The 17,677-nt window shown below is 36.2% G+C and overlaps 4 protein-coding genes across 4 annotated transcripts; 1 reads left to right on the top strand and 3 right to left on the bottom strand.

Moving 5' to 3' along the window:
* Window positions 1–558: 558 nt before the first annotated feature.
* Window positions 559–3,757, bottom strand: LOC147535482 (ubiquitin-conjugating enzyme E2-17 kDa-like). The gene is made up of 5 exons (XM_086650196.1): window positions 3,511–3,757; window positions 2,118–2,244; window positions 1,902–1,987; window positions 1,285–1,397; window positions 559–833 (listed from the first exon to the last, which is right to left on the bottom strand). Exons 1-5 carry the CDS (start codon window positions 3,578–3,580, stop codon window positions 690–692), a joined length of 540 nt encoding a protein of 179 aa, XP_086506322.1. The 5' UTR covers window positions 3,581–3,757; the 3' UTR covers window positions 559–689.
* A 448-nt stretch (window positions 3,758–4,205) lies between these two features.
* LOC147535481 (putative disease resistance protein RXW24L) lies at window positions 4,206–7,048 on the bottom strand. Its single transcript, XM_086645843.1, has one exon. It carries the CDS (start codon window positions 7,046–7,048, stop codon window positions 4,385–4,387), a length of 2,664 nt encoding a protein of 887 aa, XP_086501969.1. The 3' UTR covers window positions 4,206–4,384.
* A 1,233-nt stretch (window positions 7,049–8,281) lies between these two features.
* Window positions 8,282–10,173, bottom strand: LOC147535480 (NDR1/HIN1-like protein 6). The gene is made up of 2 exons (XM_086645848.1): window positions 8,893–10,173; window positions 8,282–8,536 (listed from the first exon to the last, which is right to left on the bottom strand). Exons 1-2 carry the CDS (start codon window positions 9,615–9,617, stop codon window positions 8,521–8,523), a joined length of 741 nt encoding a protein of 246 aa, XP_086501974.1. The 5' UTR covers window positions 9,618–10,173; the 3' UTR covers window positions 8,282–8,520.
* A 1,408-nt stretch (window positions 10,174–11,581) lies between these two features.
* Window positions 11,582–15,425, top strand: LOC147535479 (exosome complex component RRP41 homolog). Its single transcript, XM_086645834.1, has 12 exons — window positions 11,582–11,905; window positions 11,998–12,044; window positions 12,137–12,197; window positions 12,397–12,435; window positions 12,539–12,606; window positions 12,950–13,028; window positions 13,112–13,148; window positions 13,477–13,593; window positions 13,696–13,781; window positions 14,343–14,432; window positions 14,584–14,670; window positions 15,220–15,425. Exons 1-11 carry the CDS (start codon window positions 11,852–11,854, stop codon window positions 14,629–14,631), a joined length of 726 nt encoding a protein of 241 aa, XP_086501960.1. The 5' UTR covers window positions 11,582–11,851; the 3' UTR covers window positions 14,632–14,670; window positions 15,220–15,425.
* The last annotated feature ends 2,252 nt before the right edge of the window (window positions 15,426–17,677 follow it).

Here is a 17,677-nt window from a genome sequence, read left to right as displayed (position 1 = left end):
TGTATGTGTGTGAGGGTTGTGTTTTAATTTTCAACTATAAATTATTAATTTCAAATATAAAATTGAAATTTAATATTATGTTAGAGAGAGAAGGAATTTTGAAAAGATGAAAAAAAATTAAAAAAAGAAAAAAATTAGAGAAATGATTGGAAAAACAAATTTAAAACAATTTATATTTTTTGAAAAAAAATTTAGTTTAAAAAAATTAAAAAAAAACTAAATAAGTGGGGTGGATCCCCTTTTTAGGGAATCCACCCCAAATATGGCCGTTGGGAGACCCCCAACGGCCATATTTGGGGCTGGGAGCCCCCCAGCCCGGGCTCCCATTTGGGAGCCCGGGAGCTTGGGGCTCCCAGCCCCACCGGGAGCCCAGCCCCGGGGCTCCCGGGTTGGAGGGATGGGGCTGGGGCTCCCAAGTTCAAATTGGGAGCCCCAGCCCCCAATACGTTGGAGCTGCTCTAAGAAGAGCATTTGGCTTCACGATCTAACCCTTGACGAATTTGGTAGAGGAAAAAAATTCTCTCTTTACAATTTTACACTAGCATGAAGAATTAAAGATTCAACAGAAATTTAAGTCCTTCAAATCATATTATCGTATATCATCGTTATATATTTTCAATACTGACTGTATATCACAACAGATCATAAAAGAAAGTTCAACCCTTAGGGCATGTCATAAGAGAGCAAACTTAGCCCATGGCATACTTCTGGGTCCAGCTCCTAGCAGTAGTCTCATACTTGCTCCTGTCTGTTTTATACATATGAGCAATCTCTGGCACCAAAGGATCGTCTGGGTTTGGGTCGGTCAACAATGAGCATATCGAAAGCAACACCTAGAAAAAAAAGGAAGAGAAACACCCACATTACGATATGTCCATTGTCATAAAATTTGTGTAAATTTGAGTTCCTCGACAAACAAAAATCATAACAAATAAAAGAATTTTGTAGGTGAAGTGATTGACCAGGTAATGATTAATGAGCTCTAGCTCAAAAATCAATTACATCTGGCCATATCAGGTGAAGATTTATGACTAGCTCGAGCTCTAAATATCAGTTTTTGATGATGAGCTAAAAATATCACATTCTGAGCTCGAACTCAGAATATCACAGTCTAAGCTCGAGATATCCAAACATGACACAAGAAACACGGTGCTTCAGTGATCAGGATATCCAAACTGTCTTCTATTATGTTTGCTATTTCATTGATTGACAACGTTTTGTTAAAATTGGTTGCTAACTTTGGGTTTGGTGAAAGGTAATAACGAGAACAACTGAACAAGGTACCTTGGAAATGGTCAAGGCAGGGCTCCATTGCTCCTTCAAGATGTCGAGACAGATGCTTCCATTGCTGTTGATATTGGGGTGGAAAACCTTTGTTCTGAAGGAAACCTGCAAAAATCAGTCCAAGATTCCGAGTACGTCATACGGATGAATGATTTTAAGCTAGTTGGAACTTAAAAAAAGGATTTTATGCTTGGATTTGCAAAAGCCAGTCTCACTCTAGTAGCTTCTATTACTAAGAAAGTTTTCCTACATGGTAAATACTTATGAAGAACACTGTTCGCGACTTCATTCAGAAAACCACTATAGACTTGTGAAACGCCTATACATGGTTCTTCTACTCTGCAAGCAATTTCCAACTCTAAATGTGATACCACCACACTGGCCTATCCAAGAAATATTCGGTCCTGTAAACTGATATAAACCTCCAAATAATAAAGGTCCAACTAGAAAAGTTTATTAGAGGTGTTAAACTTATTGCAATATCAAATAGTGACACGAGATCTAGTATTTTACTTAAATATAACGAACCCCACCAAACTATTAAACTTGGCATCACCATTACTTTTATTCAGATAAACTGAGGAAACTTATTATTATGAGAATTATAGACGATGTACATTTGGAGAACCATAAATTTGCTTCCCCTACTGCCATTAAAAGCTTTCTCCTCTGTTTTTTCTTCTCAAATAACAAGAAGCATATACTTCAACAAAAAAAACAAGAATACTCGCAAAAGTTAGAAATTCAGATGATGGAGAAAGAATTCTAACAGACCCAGTCCTTATGTGCACCGTCCATGCGGAAACAAAAGAAAAATACTCATGTCCTCTTACCTTGGTGGCTTAAACGGATAATCTGGAGGAAAATGAATGGTAACTAGAAAAACACCTCCTGCGTAAGGACTGTCTGGAGGACCCATAATTGTTGCTTGCCAGTGAAACATGTCTTCAGCAACAGGACCTGTAATTAGCAAAGAAACAAGAAGCCCCGCGAATGATTAATTGTAAGAGATCATATGATGGCGGCCATTCACCTAGTCGGCCTCTCGGCCAGACTAATAGCGGGCCTAACGGCCAGGATTCTATATTAGCATAGTTTCCAGTTTAGTATTTCAGGTTTTCATATTTAAGAGTCCTAGCAATGAAGGAAAGTATCCTTAGTAGTTATCTTCTTTCTTTATTTGAGTCTATCTAGGAAAGTCTAATCTCTATATAAGAGAAGTCTGGTCTGTCTTGTTAAGCATTGAATTGAATTATCAAATACAAAATCTCCTTGATTGCATCTTCTTCCTTTAATTATTACAGTTTATCTTTAGTTATTTCTCGTTTCTTCGTAAGTTTTATTAATGGATTCTATTAGTTTTATGCTTCCGCAACAATCTACATCATCATAAGTCTGAGAAACTTAATCACTGTGACAAGAAAAGTGATTTTTTCCCCTTATAAACACAATTGTTTTCTAGAGGTATACATGATGTGCCCATTCAACCATAGTGAATTTTACCAAACTATCGAATTTAAAGTCTCATGGAATAACAAAAAAAGGTATCTTGCATAAGACTCGTAGTATCACGTTATACCAAGTTCAAACACAAAACATTTTTATCTGGAATACAGATGAGTGGTCAAACGGAAATCCTTCTTTATGGAATTGAATACGTATAACGATTTGTTTTCTCCAGAAGATAAGGATACTGCTCATATCCCACAGGAAATTTCGACGACTAGATACCAAATACTAACTAGATTTAAAGTGTATTTCTTCATTATACTCTTCTCCTCGCCATAACCTCATAATCTTCGAGAAGAATCTTAAATAACGAAAAATAAACTCTATCAAACTACTTAGGTTATTATAGATGAAATTACCAATAAAGCAAACTGTGAGTACGGACAAACATATAGACCTAAAAATCCTACTGTACAGACATGTATAATAGACGTTTTTACTCTTTCTAGCATTGTAATTTTCATATTTTCTCACTGTACTAACACAAGAACCTGAACCATCTTTTTTCAAAATTGTATTTCGATCACAAACTTTGTTCAGATCGAATCAACTTTGTATTTCGGCATGTAATTTAACATCAACACTCACATGGAAGAAAATTGTGAATCAAATTATCCAAGGTTCATAAAGACGAATCGGATGATCAAGGAAGGAAAAAAAAAACATACGCCTGATAATTGATCTAAGTTAAAATTGATTGCAAAATTTGATCGCTACCTGCGCTGCAAGAAGTCGGAGGATCTTTCTGGAGATCCTTGAGTTCTTTCAAGATCCTTTTGGAAGCCATGGCGAAACCCTAATTTCGTTCGAAACCCTCTCCACTCCCACAAGTGATCGTGAAAGAGAGAGAGAGAAAACTGAAAAGTGCAAGTAATTTCACGAACGAGGACGAGGACGAGGGTGTGTTTAATTTGGCGGAGTTACTATTTCGCTTTTATTTAAACTTCTCTTCTTTTCCCCCCTCTCAATCATCTACGTACAATCGCTTCATTATTCGTTTGGAAGGGAAGGTGCATATTCTTTTAACTACCACGAGTTTCCTTTCAACAAAAAAAAAAAAACAAATACGAGTTTCCTATGAGTGTGTTTACTTTGTATATTTGTTTTGAGAATTACTCAATCCGGTCCAATTGGTTGTGAGTTGTCAAAGCTTACATAGTTTGTCGGCCACTAGAGAACTGTTTGACAGATTGTAATGGGATGGAGTAACTTTTTGATACCAGAATTGTTTAAATCAATTTAGGGGAATGAACTGTTTGTTTACGATTTTTGGTTTGGTTGAGTCAACTTGATCGTGTTGTTTTCCCTACCTTTTTCAGAGTCTTTCTAGTTTGAATCCAAATCTGTTTGAAACCCCAATTGGACATTTTTTTTTTTGAGAAAGACTATACATACACATAAAAGGAGTTACATAGTTGAGACCCTTACAACATATATAACCATAAAAGTTACGGAGGGGCCAATTACATAACGTACTAAATTGCAATAATTAACTTTGAGGAGGGTGAGCCGACCCCGCAAGGTACTAAATTGGACATAACAGCAAACTAAGTTATTACCAATGGTACCTTTTCTTGCTCTGATTTTTTTATCAAGATGAACTTCCTTCTAGTTGTAACTGATGTTTCATAACAAAATTTATTATATCTCGTCGGGGACATGGAAAACGAAACGATTCTAAGAAGTTTGCAAGAGGTCTGTCTATTACGACAGTTGAGAGACCCGCCATTGCATCTATACTAAGTTCCCAATTTTCAAAGTCCATCTCAAGTAGATGCAAAAGTTCAAGTTTTTGAAATGTACCTGCTTCACAGACCATCTCTCTTTGTGGGAATTTCACTTTTTGCAGTTTCATAATCTCAAGGTTTCGTAACTTGCCCAAAATTAGCATATTGGAATAGGATAGAGTACTTTCGCGTATAGTTATCTTCTTTAGGTTAGACAAACTTGAGAGGTTAAGAAGAGATTCCGGAAACACGGAGTAGCTTACAACCTTCAAAGTTTTAAGATGAGCTAAATAATGGGGACTGGACAAACAATCTGCTTTGCTTGGACTGCTACAGTTAGCTCCATCTCTCATTCTTCCGTCTATTCCTAGTTTTATCAGATTAGGCATTGAAGCAAAGAAACGATCGCGGTTACCTTCATTCAAGTGTACGTTGAATAACGACTGAAGATTACACAGAAAGAAGGATTTCGTCGCACCATTTTGGATGTCATTGAAGCCACCTAAGTAAAGATGTCTTAAGTTTTGGATTTTCCAAATTCCTTCACCCAACATACTGGTAATAACACTATGTCTTGAATCGAACGTTTGTAGGTTCAATAGATTAGTAATGGAGGGAGGAAGCGATTTTGCACGAGGGGCGTTGATCCTAATGTACCTCAAATGGTATAGGTATCCGAGCTCTGCAGGAATAACTTCATGAGTAAGAACTACAAATCCTATGTCAAGTACTCTAAGATACTTGTAGTACTTGTAGACAAGGGATGGAAGGAAATCCCTCTGATTTAGTTGTTGTTTATCGAAGCATAGGATAGAATGGAGAGCCGGATAACTATTAGAAGAAGGAGGTCTTGGATTTTGAATATTGGTGATTTTGGTAATATTATATATAGCTAGTCTACGAACACTATCAGAGGGGAACGGAGAGTGCGGGTACCTATGAATGTGAAGGAACTTTTCATTTGTGCTCTTTATAATGCATAACTCTCGAATAGCAGTATGTACAAAGATTTGTTTGATGCCTTTATCTGTTCTCCGTTTTGCAACTTGAACCAAGCTTCGCCGAACTAGCTCATTTATGTACCTGTCTGCAGCTTCCTCTTCACTCTCTCTATCCGTTAGCTCTGTGATAAATCCCTCGCACGTCCACAAATTGATCAGATCTCTTACGGGGATTTCATCACCTTCTGGGAATGCAGTAATATAGAGAAAACATTGTTTCAAATGATGAGGTAGATCGCTGTAACTTGACGAAAATATTAGTTCTAGTGGTTGTTTTTGTCGATCATACAAGTGATCTTTTATTCTCCTCTCATCGAATTTCCACCAATCATCATATTCTTTATCCGCTAATATATTTGCTATGACGACTATGGATGCTGGTAGTCCACCACATCCGGAAGCAATTAGGATCCCAAGTTTCTCAATTCTAGATCCGTACTCTAGGAAAATTACTTTGTTGTTGGGTCCGAGTAGTGCTTCCTGGGAAAATAGTCGCCAGCTCTCATGTTTGTCTAGGAAAGGAAGATACAAGGCACGGCCTATTCCACAAGATCGGCTGGTGAGTAATATCCGACTTCCATTATTCTCGTCGGGAAACACTTGTCTTATCTTTTTCCACGAATCCTCGGAGAACCACACATCATCGATGACAATAAGATACCTCTTTCCATTTAAGTAAGTCGATATCATCTCTTTTAACTGATTTTCATCCATCTGAGTACTCTTGCCCTTGTCTGTCAGATTCGCCTCCTGATCACCGGAAATATACCGGTAAATGCTAAGTAGGAACTCATGAGGTTCTTTAAAATTTCTTGTTGCATCAACCCAAGCTAAGCAACATTTGAAATGATGTCCAATTTTCTTATTGCTTTTGAATATTTGTCTAGCAAAGGTTGACTTACCAATTCCTCCCATTCCCACAATAGAAATAGTATCCAGCTTCTTTTGTCCTTGTGTAAGAAGCCTAACAACTTCTGCTTCTTCTTTTTTGAAGACCACCATTAATTTCTTACTTCTGCTTGAGCTGCCCTTCTTCAAACTAGGTTGCTGCTGCTGCTGGCTTGAGCCTTTAATGGTGGTAATCTTCTCAATCATGCTTTTGTTATCAAGTATCGTTTCTACGATCTTTTTGTTGAGGAGCTTGAGCTTTTCTAAATATTTGGAACCTATAAGGTACCCATATAACATCTCCTTCTTATTCTTCCCATGATATTGTTTGATTTTCTTCTTACTTATGTGTGTATCTATGACGTCCTGTGTCTCATAAACCTTGTTTCGGATATCGTTGACAAACTCTTTAACATCATCATCATCTTCGGGTTCATCTTGAATTTCTTGAACATACTTTATGAGATGCTTTTCAAGAGTGTCTTTCTTTTTCCTTAGCTCATCTATTTGTTCATCATATTCCTCTTCTAGTTTTTTATTATTCCAGAAAACCTGCCGAAACTTACCTACAGCTTTCCAACCGATTCCACTTATAGCAGCTGCGGTCTGAACTAGTACTCCTAATGATTTCAAATTCATCTTCAAATAAAATCTCTATATGGTAAATGAAAAGATGATTTCAATCAAGATGTGAGTTAGATCTATAGTGGGAAGGCACCAAAAATATGATCATATAATCAATTTTAGGTTTGGTGAACAACTTTGTCTGTATTGGTTCAATAACTATACATTCCAATTTCAACATATTAGGTGAGTAATAATAAATTAACAATGACAATGCTACACTAATCGCCTCGTTGACCCCTATCCTAGACAGTCTAACATCTCACCTAGGGGTGTTCTCATTTATTATCCAAACCGACCGATCCAATCCGATCCAAACAGATTTCAACGGTTTGGATACCGATCCAATAGTATTCCGGATTGGTTCGGATGTTAAAATGGCAAAACCGAGTGGTTTGGATCGGTTTATGGATTTGATTTACGGATAACCGAACAAACCGAACCAAACCATTTACTGTTATTTTTTATATATTATATATATAAATATAAATGATAGGAATGATGAACGGTTGAGAGTTGTAGCTTAATTCAATAATTAAGTTAGTAACACGTTTTTAAGTCGAAAGTGCGAAATTTTATATATGGTAAAATATCACAGGTGGTTCGGTTATCCAACCGATCCAAACCGTTCATGCATAGTTCGGATCGGTAACCGAACTAAACCATGAACGGATTGGCTCGGATTTAGATTTGAGAAAAATCGAACCCTTCGGTTTGGACTTTGGATTAGCCGAAAAAGTCGGTTATCCAACCGATGTTCACCCCTACCCTTCACTTTTTTTCTTCAAAAATAGGTTTAGGAGGACGTTCGCGAAGATTACTTCTTCTTTTTTGATAATCTAGAGGCCCATGTGATAGCAGTCAACTCCAGTGCCTTTAGAAAAATAAATAAATAAAAAACATTGAATACGAAGACTCATATACTTCGGTCCTTTGGTTGACTTAGAATTAAGAAGCACCAAGAATATGTTACTCATATACGGTACGTAGGTAACCTTATAAATATAAGTTGTTTCATTTGCAACCAATGTTTGATTAGTTTGTTGTGTATCTAATCCAAAATCTCAGAGGTCAAAGGTTTGATTCACAGTGATGAAGTCGATTTCTTCGTGAGAAATTTGCTTTCATGGGAATTATTCTTCGGAATTTTGTTTTTAAAGGTGGACAAGTTTACCATTCGAGACTACTATTATGATGAGGATCCAACCATGACATCAAGTTGGGAAACATCAATATGTGAAGCCGACATTAGTACATCTGAAAATTCATATTCTTAGATTACATATGATACCGCTTAGAAAAAGATTACATTCCATATAGTATTTTTTTGTCTATTTGAAATACAAACATTAAAAGAAAACGAGACGAAGAAGAAGATTTAAGAACATTGCAAGTAAAAGAAAATCAAAACATTGTTATCTAACTACATAGATTATATTTAAAAAGAGTACTTCCGTTTAAGTTTCCTTTTGCATTAAACTTGTAATTTAATGTAAGTTGATCCTGCATTTAACAAACAAAATTATGAGTATTGACATTATCCTACAAATAGTATAAAACAAAATAAAGGGGTTCAGTTAACACAAAAAACACTATGAGTCTTCGTGTTGCAATTAGTAATGAGTAATGCTAGAGAACAAGAGAAATTATTTAGACTCTGGAGAAGTCTTATGTGACTTGTCGTGATTCGTTGTTTAGTGAATCAAAACTATTGAAAGTACGAATCACGACATTTCACGTAGAATTTCTGCCTGGAGTCTGACTGATTTTTCTTGTTCCCTATCATTTTTCATACTAAGGAATAATGTTAGAGAACAAAAACAAAAAAAGAAGCTCATGTTATTTGAAATTTTACTTACAAATTGAAGAGGACAATGTAGCACTTGGGGGTTGCACCACCACCCACTTGCTTCAAGTTCACCTTCTCACACACCACCTTAACACCCATCATCCCCAATTTCACATTCTCCAAACCTATCCCAACCTTAGTCCTAACCTCCACATCAACTTCCAAATCTCGGCTTCGGATCCGACGTTTCATATCCAATCCAGCATCATCATCGATCAAACTGTGTTTCACCTTCGTCTCGAACTTCAACATAGTTGTATTTTTCCGTAGTTGAGTAAACTTGGGTATAGTTGCCGAACCTAAATCAACATCTTCTTCAACTGTCATCCGAACCTCAGTCTGATCGTAATAGAAATCTATATCGGTATTAGGATTTGAAGCTTCGAAGGTAACTTCCGTTAGGGCGTCAAGGAAAGTTCCGTCAGGTGTAACAGAGACGTTAAAAAGAGGGGTTTTCATAGATTCTAAACGAAAAATAGGGAGTTTTGGGTTAAACCAAAAATAAAACAGAGAACCAGAAACACCAAGAAGTAAGATAATGAGGATAAAGAGAGTACAGAAAAAGCAACAACAACAACGACAACAATTTCTGTTTTTGGGTTTTGGATGAAATGAAGGAGGAATTTGAGATCTTGGGATTCCTGGTTTTTGACTTAGTGGTGGTGGTGGAATTACTGGTTTATTTGGATCTTTGAAACCTGGGGGTTTTTTCAAAATTGGGTTTGGTTCCGACATCTCTGAATCAGATTTCTTGTTTCGATTATCAAATTCGATTCACAATGAAAAAGAAAATGTGGGTTTTTTGGGAAATTTGCAGTTGTTTTGGTTGATATTTCCTTTTCAATGGCTGGTTGGTTGGGTAATATTCCTTTTCGATTTTGGTTTACAGATTATGATTGGATTTATTTTTTTGATAATTTTGCAGAGAAGAAGAAGAAGGATAAATTTGATCTTATAAATGGCTAAATTGAGATGACTTAATGAAATGAGATTTTGAAAACAGAGGAGAAATTAGATATGGGATAGGAAAATATGAACTTTGAAGATTGATTATTGCAGAAGTTAATGGGTTAGGGAATCTGGGAAGAAACTACTCCACTAGAAAAGGTTGAATTTTTGTAGGAAATTAAATGCAGATGAATGAATGCTTTTGAAGTGTGAGAGTAATTAAGAATGATGGATTTAGAAAGCAGAGCTTCTTCAGATTGTCCTCGAGCCTGGAAATTTCCAATGAATTGTGATCGTAGTGATTGAGGAAGAGACCTAAAAAAATGGAGGAATTTTTAGGATTGAGGGAGAAAAATCGTAAGAACAGATAGATATCACTCCGAATTTTACGAAGAGCTACCGGTTTTAGAGAGAGAGAGAAAAAACAGAGAGAGGGAGAGATTCTGGAAGCAGGAAATTAAACGGGTGGAGGTCCGAGTGGTGGGAAATTTCAGGTCCCGGGAATTATTGCGGGGTCTTATATGATGACGTGGCTTATGGTCTTCGGACAGGAAGAATGACGCTATGCCCTGCCACTCTCTCGTGTGAATTCTGACGGGGTGACGTAGACGGGCGAGAATTAGAGAGAGTGCCCTGGCTCAGGGGTTTTGTTTTGTCTTTCGTTCCAATGAGGTTACAAATCACTCAAATGGATTATATAAGAGACTATTTTAAGTGCTAACAGAAAAACTGTTAAAATAAACTATATGAACGAGACCTTGTATCTATGGTTTAGATATGTGACACAAATAGATGCTTGTACTACATTAATTGTTTCCTTTTACTCAAAGTTGTATGATTTTTGGTGTATGACAAGATATAGCCATTTAGGTGTGGGGTGGATTAAGTGGATGTGCAATCAAACATCCATTGATGGTATGTGCTAACACAATCCCATCACCAAAATATCACTTTATTATCTCTCTTCAGCTTTTCTTTAATTCTTGTACAATATTGGTTAATTCTTATAATAGGAAATAGGTGGATTGCCTGCATCAATGCCCATTTTGTGGGTTGATAAATCTTTTTAATGTTTTTGTTCTTCTCCACCATGTCTCCTTTCCCTACCACCATCTGCTTCTGTCTTTCACTGTCCCTTTGGATTTTCATCTACTCACGAAATCCATGGGTTAGTAGAGAATTACATGTAGACTCGATATTTATCAGACATTTTGTCTGTGGACTCAACGTCTTAAAAATTCACCGATGTAATAAATATCTTCGTACATTTTGTTCATTAATGTAGTCTAACTACCAGGGTCGTTCATATTCGTGTCCATCATTCTCAAAACACGTGGCTCACAAATGTGACACGTTAAACATTTTTCAGTAAAGATTAGTATAAAGGTTTAGTCATTAGTGGACTTATAGTGTATGATTATCTACTGGGCAAATTACTTATCAAAATGGTTCCATAAAGATGTCTAGTTTCTAAAATTATACTAATTTTTTTGCCAAACAAACAGTGGACTCAAAAGAAGAGAAAGATCATAATAAGACCAACTTGGGCAAATTACTTATCAAAATGGTTTCATAAAGATGTCTAGTTTCTAAAATTATACTAATTTTTTTGCCAAACAAACAGTGGACTCAAAAGAAGAGAAAGATCATAATAAGACCAACTTGAAAGTTGGTCATTTTTAGGGGTCAAAATAGAACTAACCCGCCCGATCTATCAGACTATCCTAGTAGCCAGATAGCATATCTGCCCAAACCCGAAGCGTCCCCTAGATGTGGTTGCTCGTACCCGACTACCTTAATAGGCAGAAGAGAGAATATTTACCCGACTCGTCCCAACCCAAAGTGTCCATACCCGTGGATGGCAGTACCCGCCCGACCCACCCGTATGTGTACCAAGCAAGGGCTGGCGGGAAATTAGACCTAAAAATCTCCCTCTCTCATCCATCTTCCCGACGCCGGCCGATTCCCGGCTCTCCTCTTCCAACTGTCATAGTCTTTCTCTTTCTCTCTCTCTCTCTAGAATGGAGTACGTAAGTCCTGAAGGGCTTCGTTTAGATGGTCGTCGTCCCATGGAGGTCTTTTCTCTCTCTCTCTCTCTCTCTCTCTAAAAGATTACACACTTTTACTTCTTTCTTTTGTGACACTTTTTTTTTTTGGGGTATGACAGATGAGGCAAATTCGTGGAGAAATTGGTGCTGTTTCAAAGGCAGATGGGTAATGAATTACTACTAGTAGTTTAATAGAAACATAGGATTTTGAAATTAGGGTTAGTCAGTAGTGTTAATTGAAAGATTGAATATTTTTAGGTCAGCTATTTTTGAAATGGGAAACACTAAAGTGATTGCTGCTGTATATGGTCCAAGAGAGGTAATGAAAAAGGACTCCCCCTACTTTTAACACCAAACTCTTTTTTTTTTTTTGAACCAAAAATTAATGTGAGAATAGTCCCATATGGGACAATGGTAGCAACCAAGAACATAATGTGCAGGTCATCCATCACCACTCAATTGTCAATTGGTTTTGAGTTGGATGATGACACAAACTTAACACTAATGTCTGTTTCCAGGTTGAGAATAGGAGCGAACAAATGAATGACAAGGCTTTGGTATATTATTATTATCTCACATTAGTATTTCTTTTTTTACATTTTCTTACGATTAGTATTCATCTTTTTGTGGTTAGTTTTTATGTACTATTGTATATTGTAGGTAAGGTGTGAGTATAGCATGGCTAACTTCAGCACTGGAGACAGGAGGAGGAAACCTAAGGGTGACAGGTACTTTAACACTCAACGAATGGAATTTCGGTAGACATGGAAATATTTCGGTCATTATGTCGAAATTTATTTCCTTTGACAAGGTAGTTAAATTTCAGTTTTGATGGAAATTTTGGTAGGCACGGATCATTTCGAGTGAAATATTTCAAAATTTAATTTCTTACTTTTACTCCTTACCAATCAATAACTTATCCAATAAGGGTCATTTTTCCACTAAGAGGAGGCGAATTTTAAAAGCTAGCTCAATTCTCTGAAAATTAGAGAACGGTTCTAGAATTGATTGTTAATTAATTTATTGCAAAGACGTTCATGGGTTTGATTCAGTTTTATGTATCGTACTCAGGCGGTCTACAGAGATATCTCTTGTCATTCGACAAACCATGGAAGCTTGCATATTAACACATCTAATGCCTCGCTCTCAAGTTTGTTACTACTGCTATGATGATCTTTCTTTTGTGCATATCATTTTTTTTAGCACCTTTAACATTTTCTTATGTGTTTACAGATTGACATATTTGTCCAAGTTCTTCAAGCTGACGGAGGTAACCAAAAACTCTCTTTCAGTATTTTACATGTTCTGATTCTTGGATCTGTCGGGATATCCCCCTGTCCCACCCACCCCCAAAAGACGATCACAAACATATATATTGAATAGAAAGGTGTAATATGCAGGCTTCTTAATATGTTTATTATTCTTATCTAATCCTATTTAGATGTAAACAACAATTTTAGGTTCGACACATGTTCTTGCTCTTACAAATCGTATTCTAATCTGTTAGTTTCATGATTTTGTTTTCAAACTCTACTTGTTGTCTTGGTTTAATTTCATATCTATGAATAAAATTGAGGGTTTATCATCTTCCTCTACAGGAACAAGATCTGCATGTATCAATGCCGCGACCTTGGCACTTGCAGATGCTGGGATTCCAATGCGGGATCTTGTCACTTCCTGCAGTGCCGGATATCTTAATAGCAGTCCATTGCTTGGTATATCAATAATTCAATTCTTTCTGTAAACTTTTTTCACAAAACAATGTCATTTAGCAAAACCCTCAGAGCTAATCAATGTCGGAATTCTGGAATTGCCAGATTTGAATTACGTGGAAGATAGCGCTGGAGGCCCCGATGTAACTGTAGGAATTCTAGCAAAGTTTGATAAAGTGACTCTACTTCAGGTACCATTTTATAATCTCTATTGCATTGTGTTGCTTATAGTACTAGACCTTGCTACCACTTCTTTAAGACACTTCATAGTTTCGATTTCTTCTAAATATACGATCTATATAAGAACAAAGCTGATCTCTTATGTTTACGCTACACGCTTTTTTCATTTTCGCTTCGAAGTTTTGGCAACGGTAGTGTATTTTATTTTCTCCTTTTTGGTTTTGATTGGCAAAACAAACTACTATATTGATAGAAACAGCTAATGCACAAGGTATGCTTTGAGCTGACAACAACCAAAACCGGAAAATTTCAATGAAAAAGCCGAAACAAAGAGGCTAAGACACCATTTGTTAAAACAAGAAGAATCTCCGAAAGTGAAAACAGTCAATACCCTAGATCTCTTCCGCTATTGTGGAAATTCCATCTCGCCGTTAGAATGGGAAGTTTTCAGTAGAAGTCCCATCGCTTGTCTCTATTTCGAGCATTTTTCATAAATAGAAGTTTTAACAATCAGTTTAAGAACCTCCGTAATGTTATAGTTGGTTGTTTCTTTATGATTGTGAGCATTGCAGATGGACGCAAAACTTCCGATGGATATCTTTGAAAATGTCATGCAACTTGCAGTAGAGGGATGCAAGGCAATAGCAACTTACATTCGAGATGTATTTTTTTTTACTTAAGCACCTTCTTCTTGCAAACCAATTTTGGAATTTCTTGCTCTATAATAGTCTAATATATTGTTTTCATTATCCGAAGAGATCTTTATGCTGGTCCAACATTATTCACGAATTGTGCATGTTTTTTTATTTGCAGGTACTGCAAGATAACACCAAGCAACTAGAGTATCGGCGTGGTCTATGAGAGGAATCATCTCGGAATCTTATCTCACATATTGAATTGGTAGTTTGGAAGTTTTAACTTTCTATAACCTTCTTTAACTTTTGACATGCTTATTAGTTCTACCTCATCTGGCAATGAGAGGTATAGTTTCATAATAGAATTCTTTGTTGCACCAAAAATGTTGAGTTTAAGTAAATGATATTTTCCAACCTAACCATGTAGACTTAAACTTCTTTACCGTTAAACCGATCCCTAGCTTTTAATGGTCTTAGTAGAAAAGAGAACGATGGGGCTTGCTTGCATACTCGTTTACAGTTACGAATTACGATATCGGTGTATTATTTCACATGGTTGGGAGAGCACTCGGCGACTGAGGTATAAGTACGAGCTCAAGCACATCAAGTGTCAAAGCTTCTTTTCAGTAAGCTGGCCTAGTTCGGAAAAACATGAACGATATAAGTAAAGCTTGGGGTTGTTACAGCTTGACTATTTATCCGTTATAGTTACGATATCTTTGTGTGTTGCTACCTGTCGTTATTAGTTGTTAAATTTAATCATATTCATCTGCAAGTTACCGGTGTTGGGGAACTAACATATTTTGTATTGCAGGTGGGTCTCTTCACTCAGTGTTGTCGAAATTTTACTGCAGATGCGTCATTCGTAGTGACTTCTAAAACTTTCGCAAGCAAAAAGCAAACAAAGTCTTGATCCTGTTATATTTTCTGTTTTTTTTTTCTCAAATATTGTTTGAAACTGCAGCAAATTCTTAAATTATATTGTTCTTATTAGCGAAATGTTTCGTTGTACACACAAAATTTTGTCCAACTTTAAATCGGATGTAGTATTATCCACACAAAGTTTTGTCCAACTTTAAATCGGATGTAGTATGAATGAAGAACGAGAATGATCTAACCCGAGCAAAAGCACCTAGAGGATATCGAAGAACAACTTGGTCAATCCCATTCCAGTCTTTTGTTACCTCAAGTGCTGCTTTTTGATCAGAAACCGAGGCTGGATGCCCCATCTTTGTTCTTAGAAAAGGAAAATGAGCACAAAAGGAAGAGTTTGGGACTTCAAAATTTATCCGTTTTCTCCATTCTTATGCCCAACAATGCATGCTTGTAGCTTAGTCGCATTTTGTATATATGGTATTGGTGGCCCCTTAAAGAGAAAACTGTTAAACTCTTCCATTTGGACCATTTCTAAGACGAAGCGAGAGTCCCTGTTCTATGTCTCATACACAGAATAAGTTTTTTTTTTCTTGATGTGCTTTAGCCGTTTTAAGCATTGTTGAGCGTAAAAGTACTTTATTGTAACTGGCGAGGGGGAGATTACTTGCCTAATTTTTTTTTCTTTTGGAAATTGAGTACGATCAACGATATTTGGCATTGATACATCAAAGATGTGATAAGCTCGATAACCGCCCATTTAAACTCTTAACAAGACCGGGCCTATAGTCCAACGAAACTATGGCCTAAAGCCTAACTACATTATTTATACCATAATAATCCCAATTCAAATAACCAAAGATTCTAAAGATTCCACCTTCTCTGAGATTCGAACCTGGGACCTTCAAGGCTTTCTGGAGATGTCAACAGAACCACTTGAGCTACCAACTGCTGACTACTTACCTAATTTGAAAGTCATACGGAATGAAATGCTTGTATGATTCTGCAGGAAAAGTAGTGGAGTACGATGACCCGATGAAGTTGACGAAGGAAGAAAGCTCATTGTTTGGGCAACTAGTTAAAGAATACTGGTCACATTTTCATTCAACAGATTCATAGCGATAGCTAAGTAATGTGATACCTCCAATATATGCACTTGGAAGGAGTAAGAGATGCCTCAGTTGTCCCGATTCATTTGCTCGCTTAGTCAGTAGACAAGTCTGGGTTGCTTTTTCTCATCATAGCTACAATTTCACTCAGAATGGCATAACGAACAATGAAGTAAGTGATGGAGGCCATTGTAAGATTTCTCAAGAGCTCTAATTTTATTCAATCACTTCAACTTAGTAAATTTACATGAGTTTATACACAAGTGGAGGGAGAGAAAAGAGAGAACTCTGTTATAATTAGTTTGACTGCTTATAGCAACCACCCTTCTGGGTTGTTGAACCTGGGATTGGGTTTATCACCAATTGACTTCACCGAGACTTAACCCTGACCCTCTGACTCTTCTTCCTCTCAAACCCTAGCTAGAACATCTCTAACATCCAAAAATATCCTACCATATACGTCTCACACACTTGAACAATGTAATCTTTGTGGAGATGTAAATGCTTCCATGACTGAAGCAAATCTAGTTATTTAAAGGGTCACACTCACACCTATAAATATCCCACCATATCCGTGTCACACCCATAAAGATCCTACAGTATCATTCTCACACCCATTTTACCTGTGTCACCTCTGCAATTATTTCTTTCGTTATATAAAATCTTCAACTACCACAAAAACGAAATCCATCTTCCTTAAGAGGGGTTACACAAGGGTTCATTTCTTTCTTCCTACCAAGTAACAACTTACGTACTCTCTATCTCCACAATTATTTAAAGTTTTAATCTTAAAATAATATCATTTTTGTTTTAATATTTAAGTTTTTAATTAAATATAACTTTCGTTTTAATTATTTAAAGTTTTAATGTTAAAAGATTTAATATTAAAGTTTTAATCTTAAAAGCTTTAATATTTAAATTTTTAATATTACAAGTTTTTATTTTAAAATAATATAATTTTGGTTTTAATATTTAAAGTTTTTAAGTGAGTGTAACTTATATTTTAATTATTTAAAATTTTAATCTTAAAAAATTTAATATTTAAAGTTTAAACTTAAAAGTTTTAATATTTAAAGTTTTATATATAACTTTCATTTTTATATTTAAAATTTTTAAGAAATGTAACTTCATTTTAGTTATTTACAACACGAAGGTTATTTTGGTGTTCTTGAGGTTGATAATGACGCTCAGTTAAGTGAAGAGATTGAAGGCTTTAAGTTGTGGTCGGACTCCCGTCAGTCACCCTTCAAGCCTACTGGTTGGGTAGCTTTTTCTCATTTATCCAACAAA

This window comes from Eschscholzia californica, unplaced genomic scaffold (genome assembly GCF_041429995.1).
Source record: "Eschscholzia californica isolate CP2 unplaced genomic scaffold, dmEscCali1.0.p SCAF_6, whole genome shotgun sequence".
NCBI classification, from domain to species: Eukaryota; Viridiplantae; Streptophyta; class Magnoliopsida; order Ranunculales; family Papaveraceae; genus Eschscholzia; species Eschscholzia californica.
The sequence above is the reverse complement of the archived record's forward strand: the minus strand, read 5'-3'. Positions and strand labels throughout refer to the sequence as shown.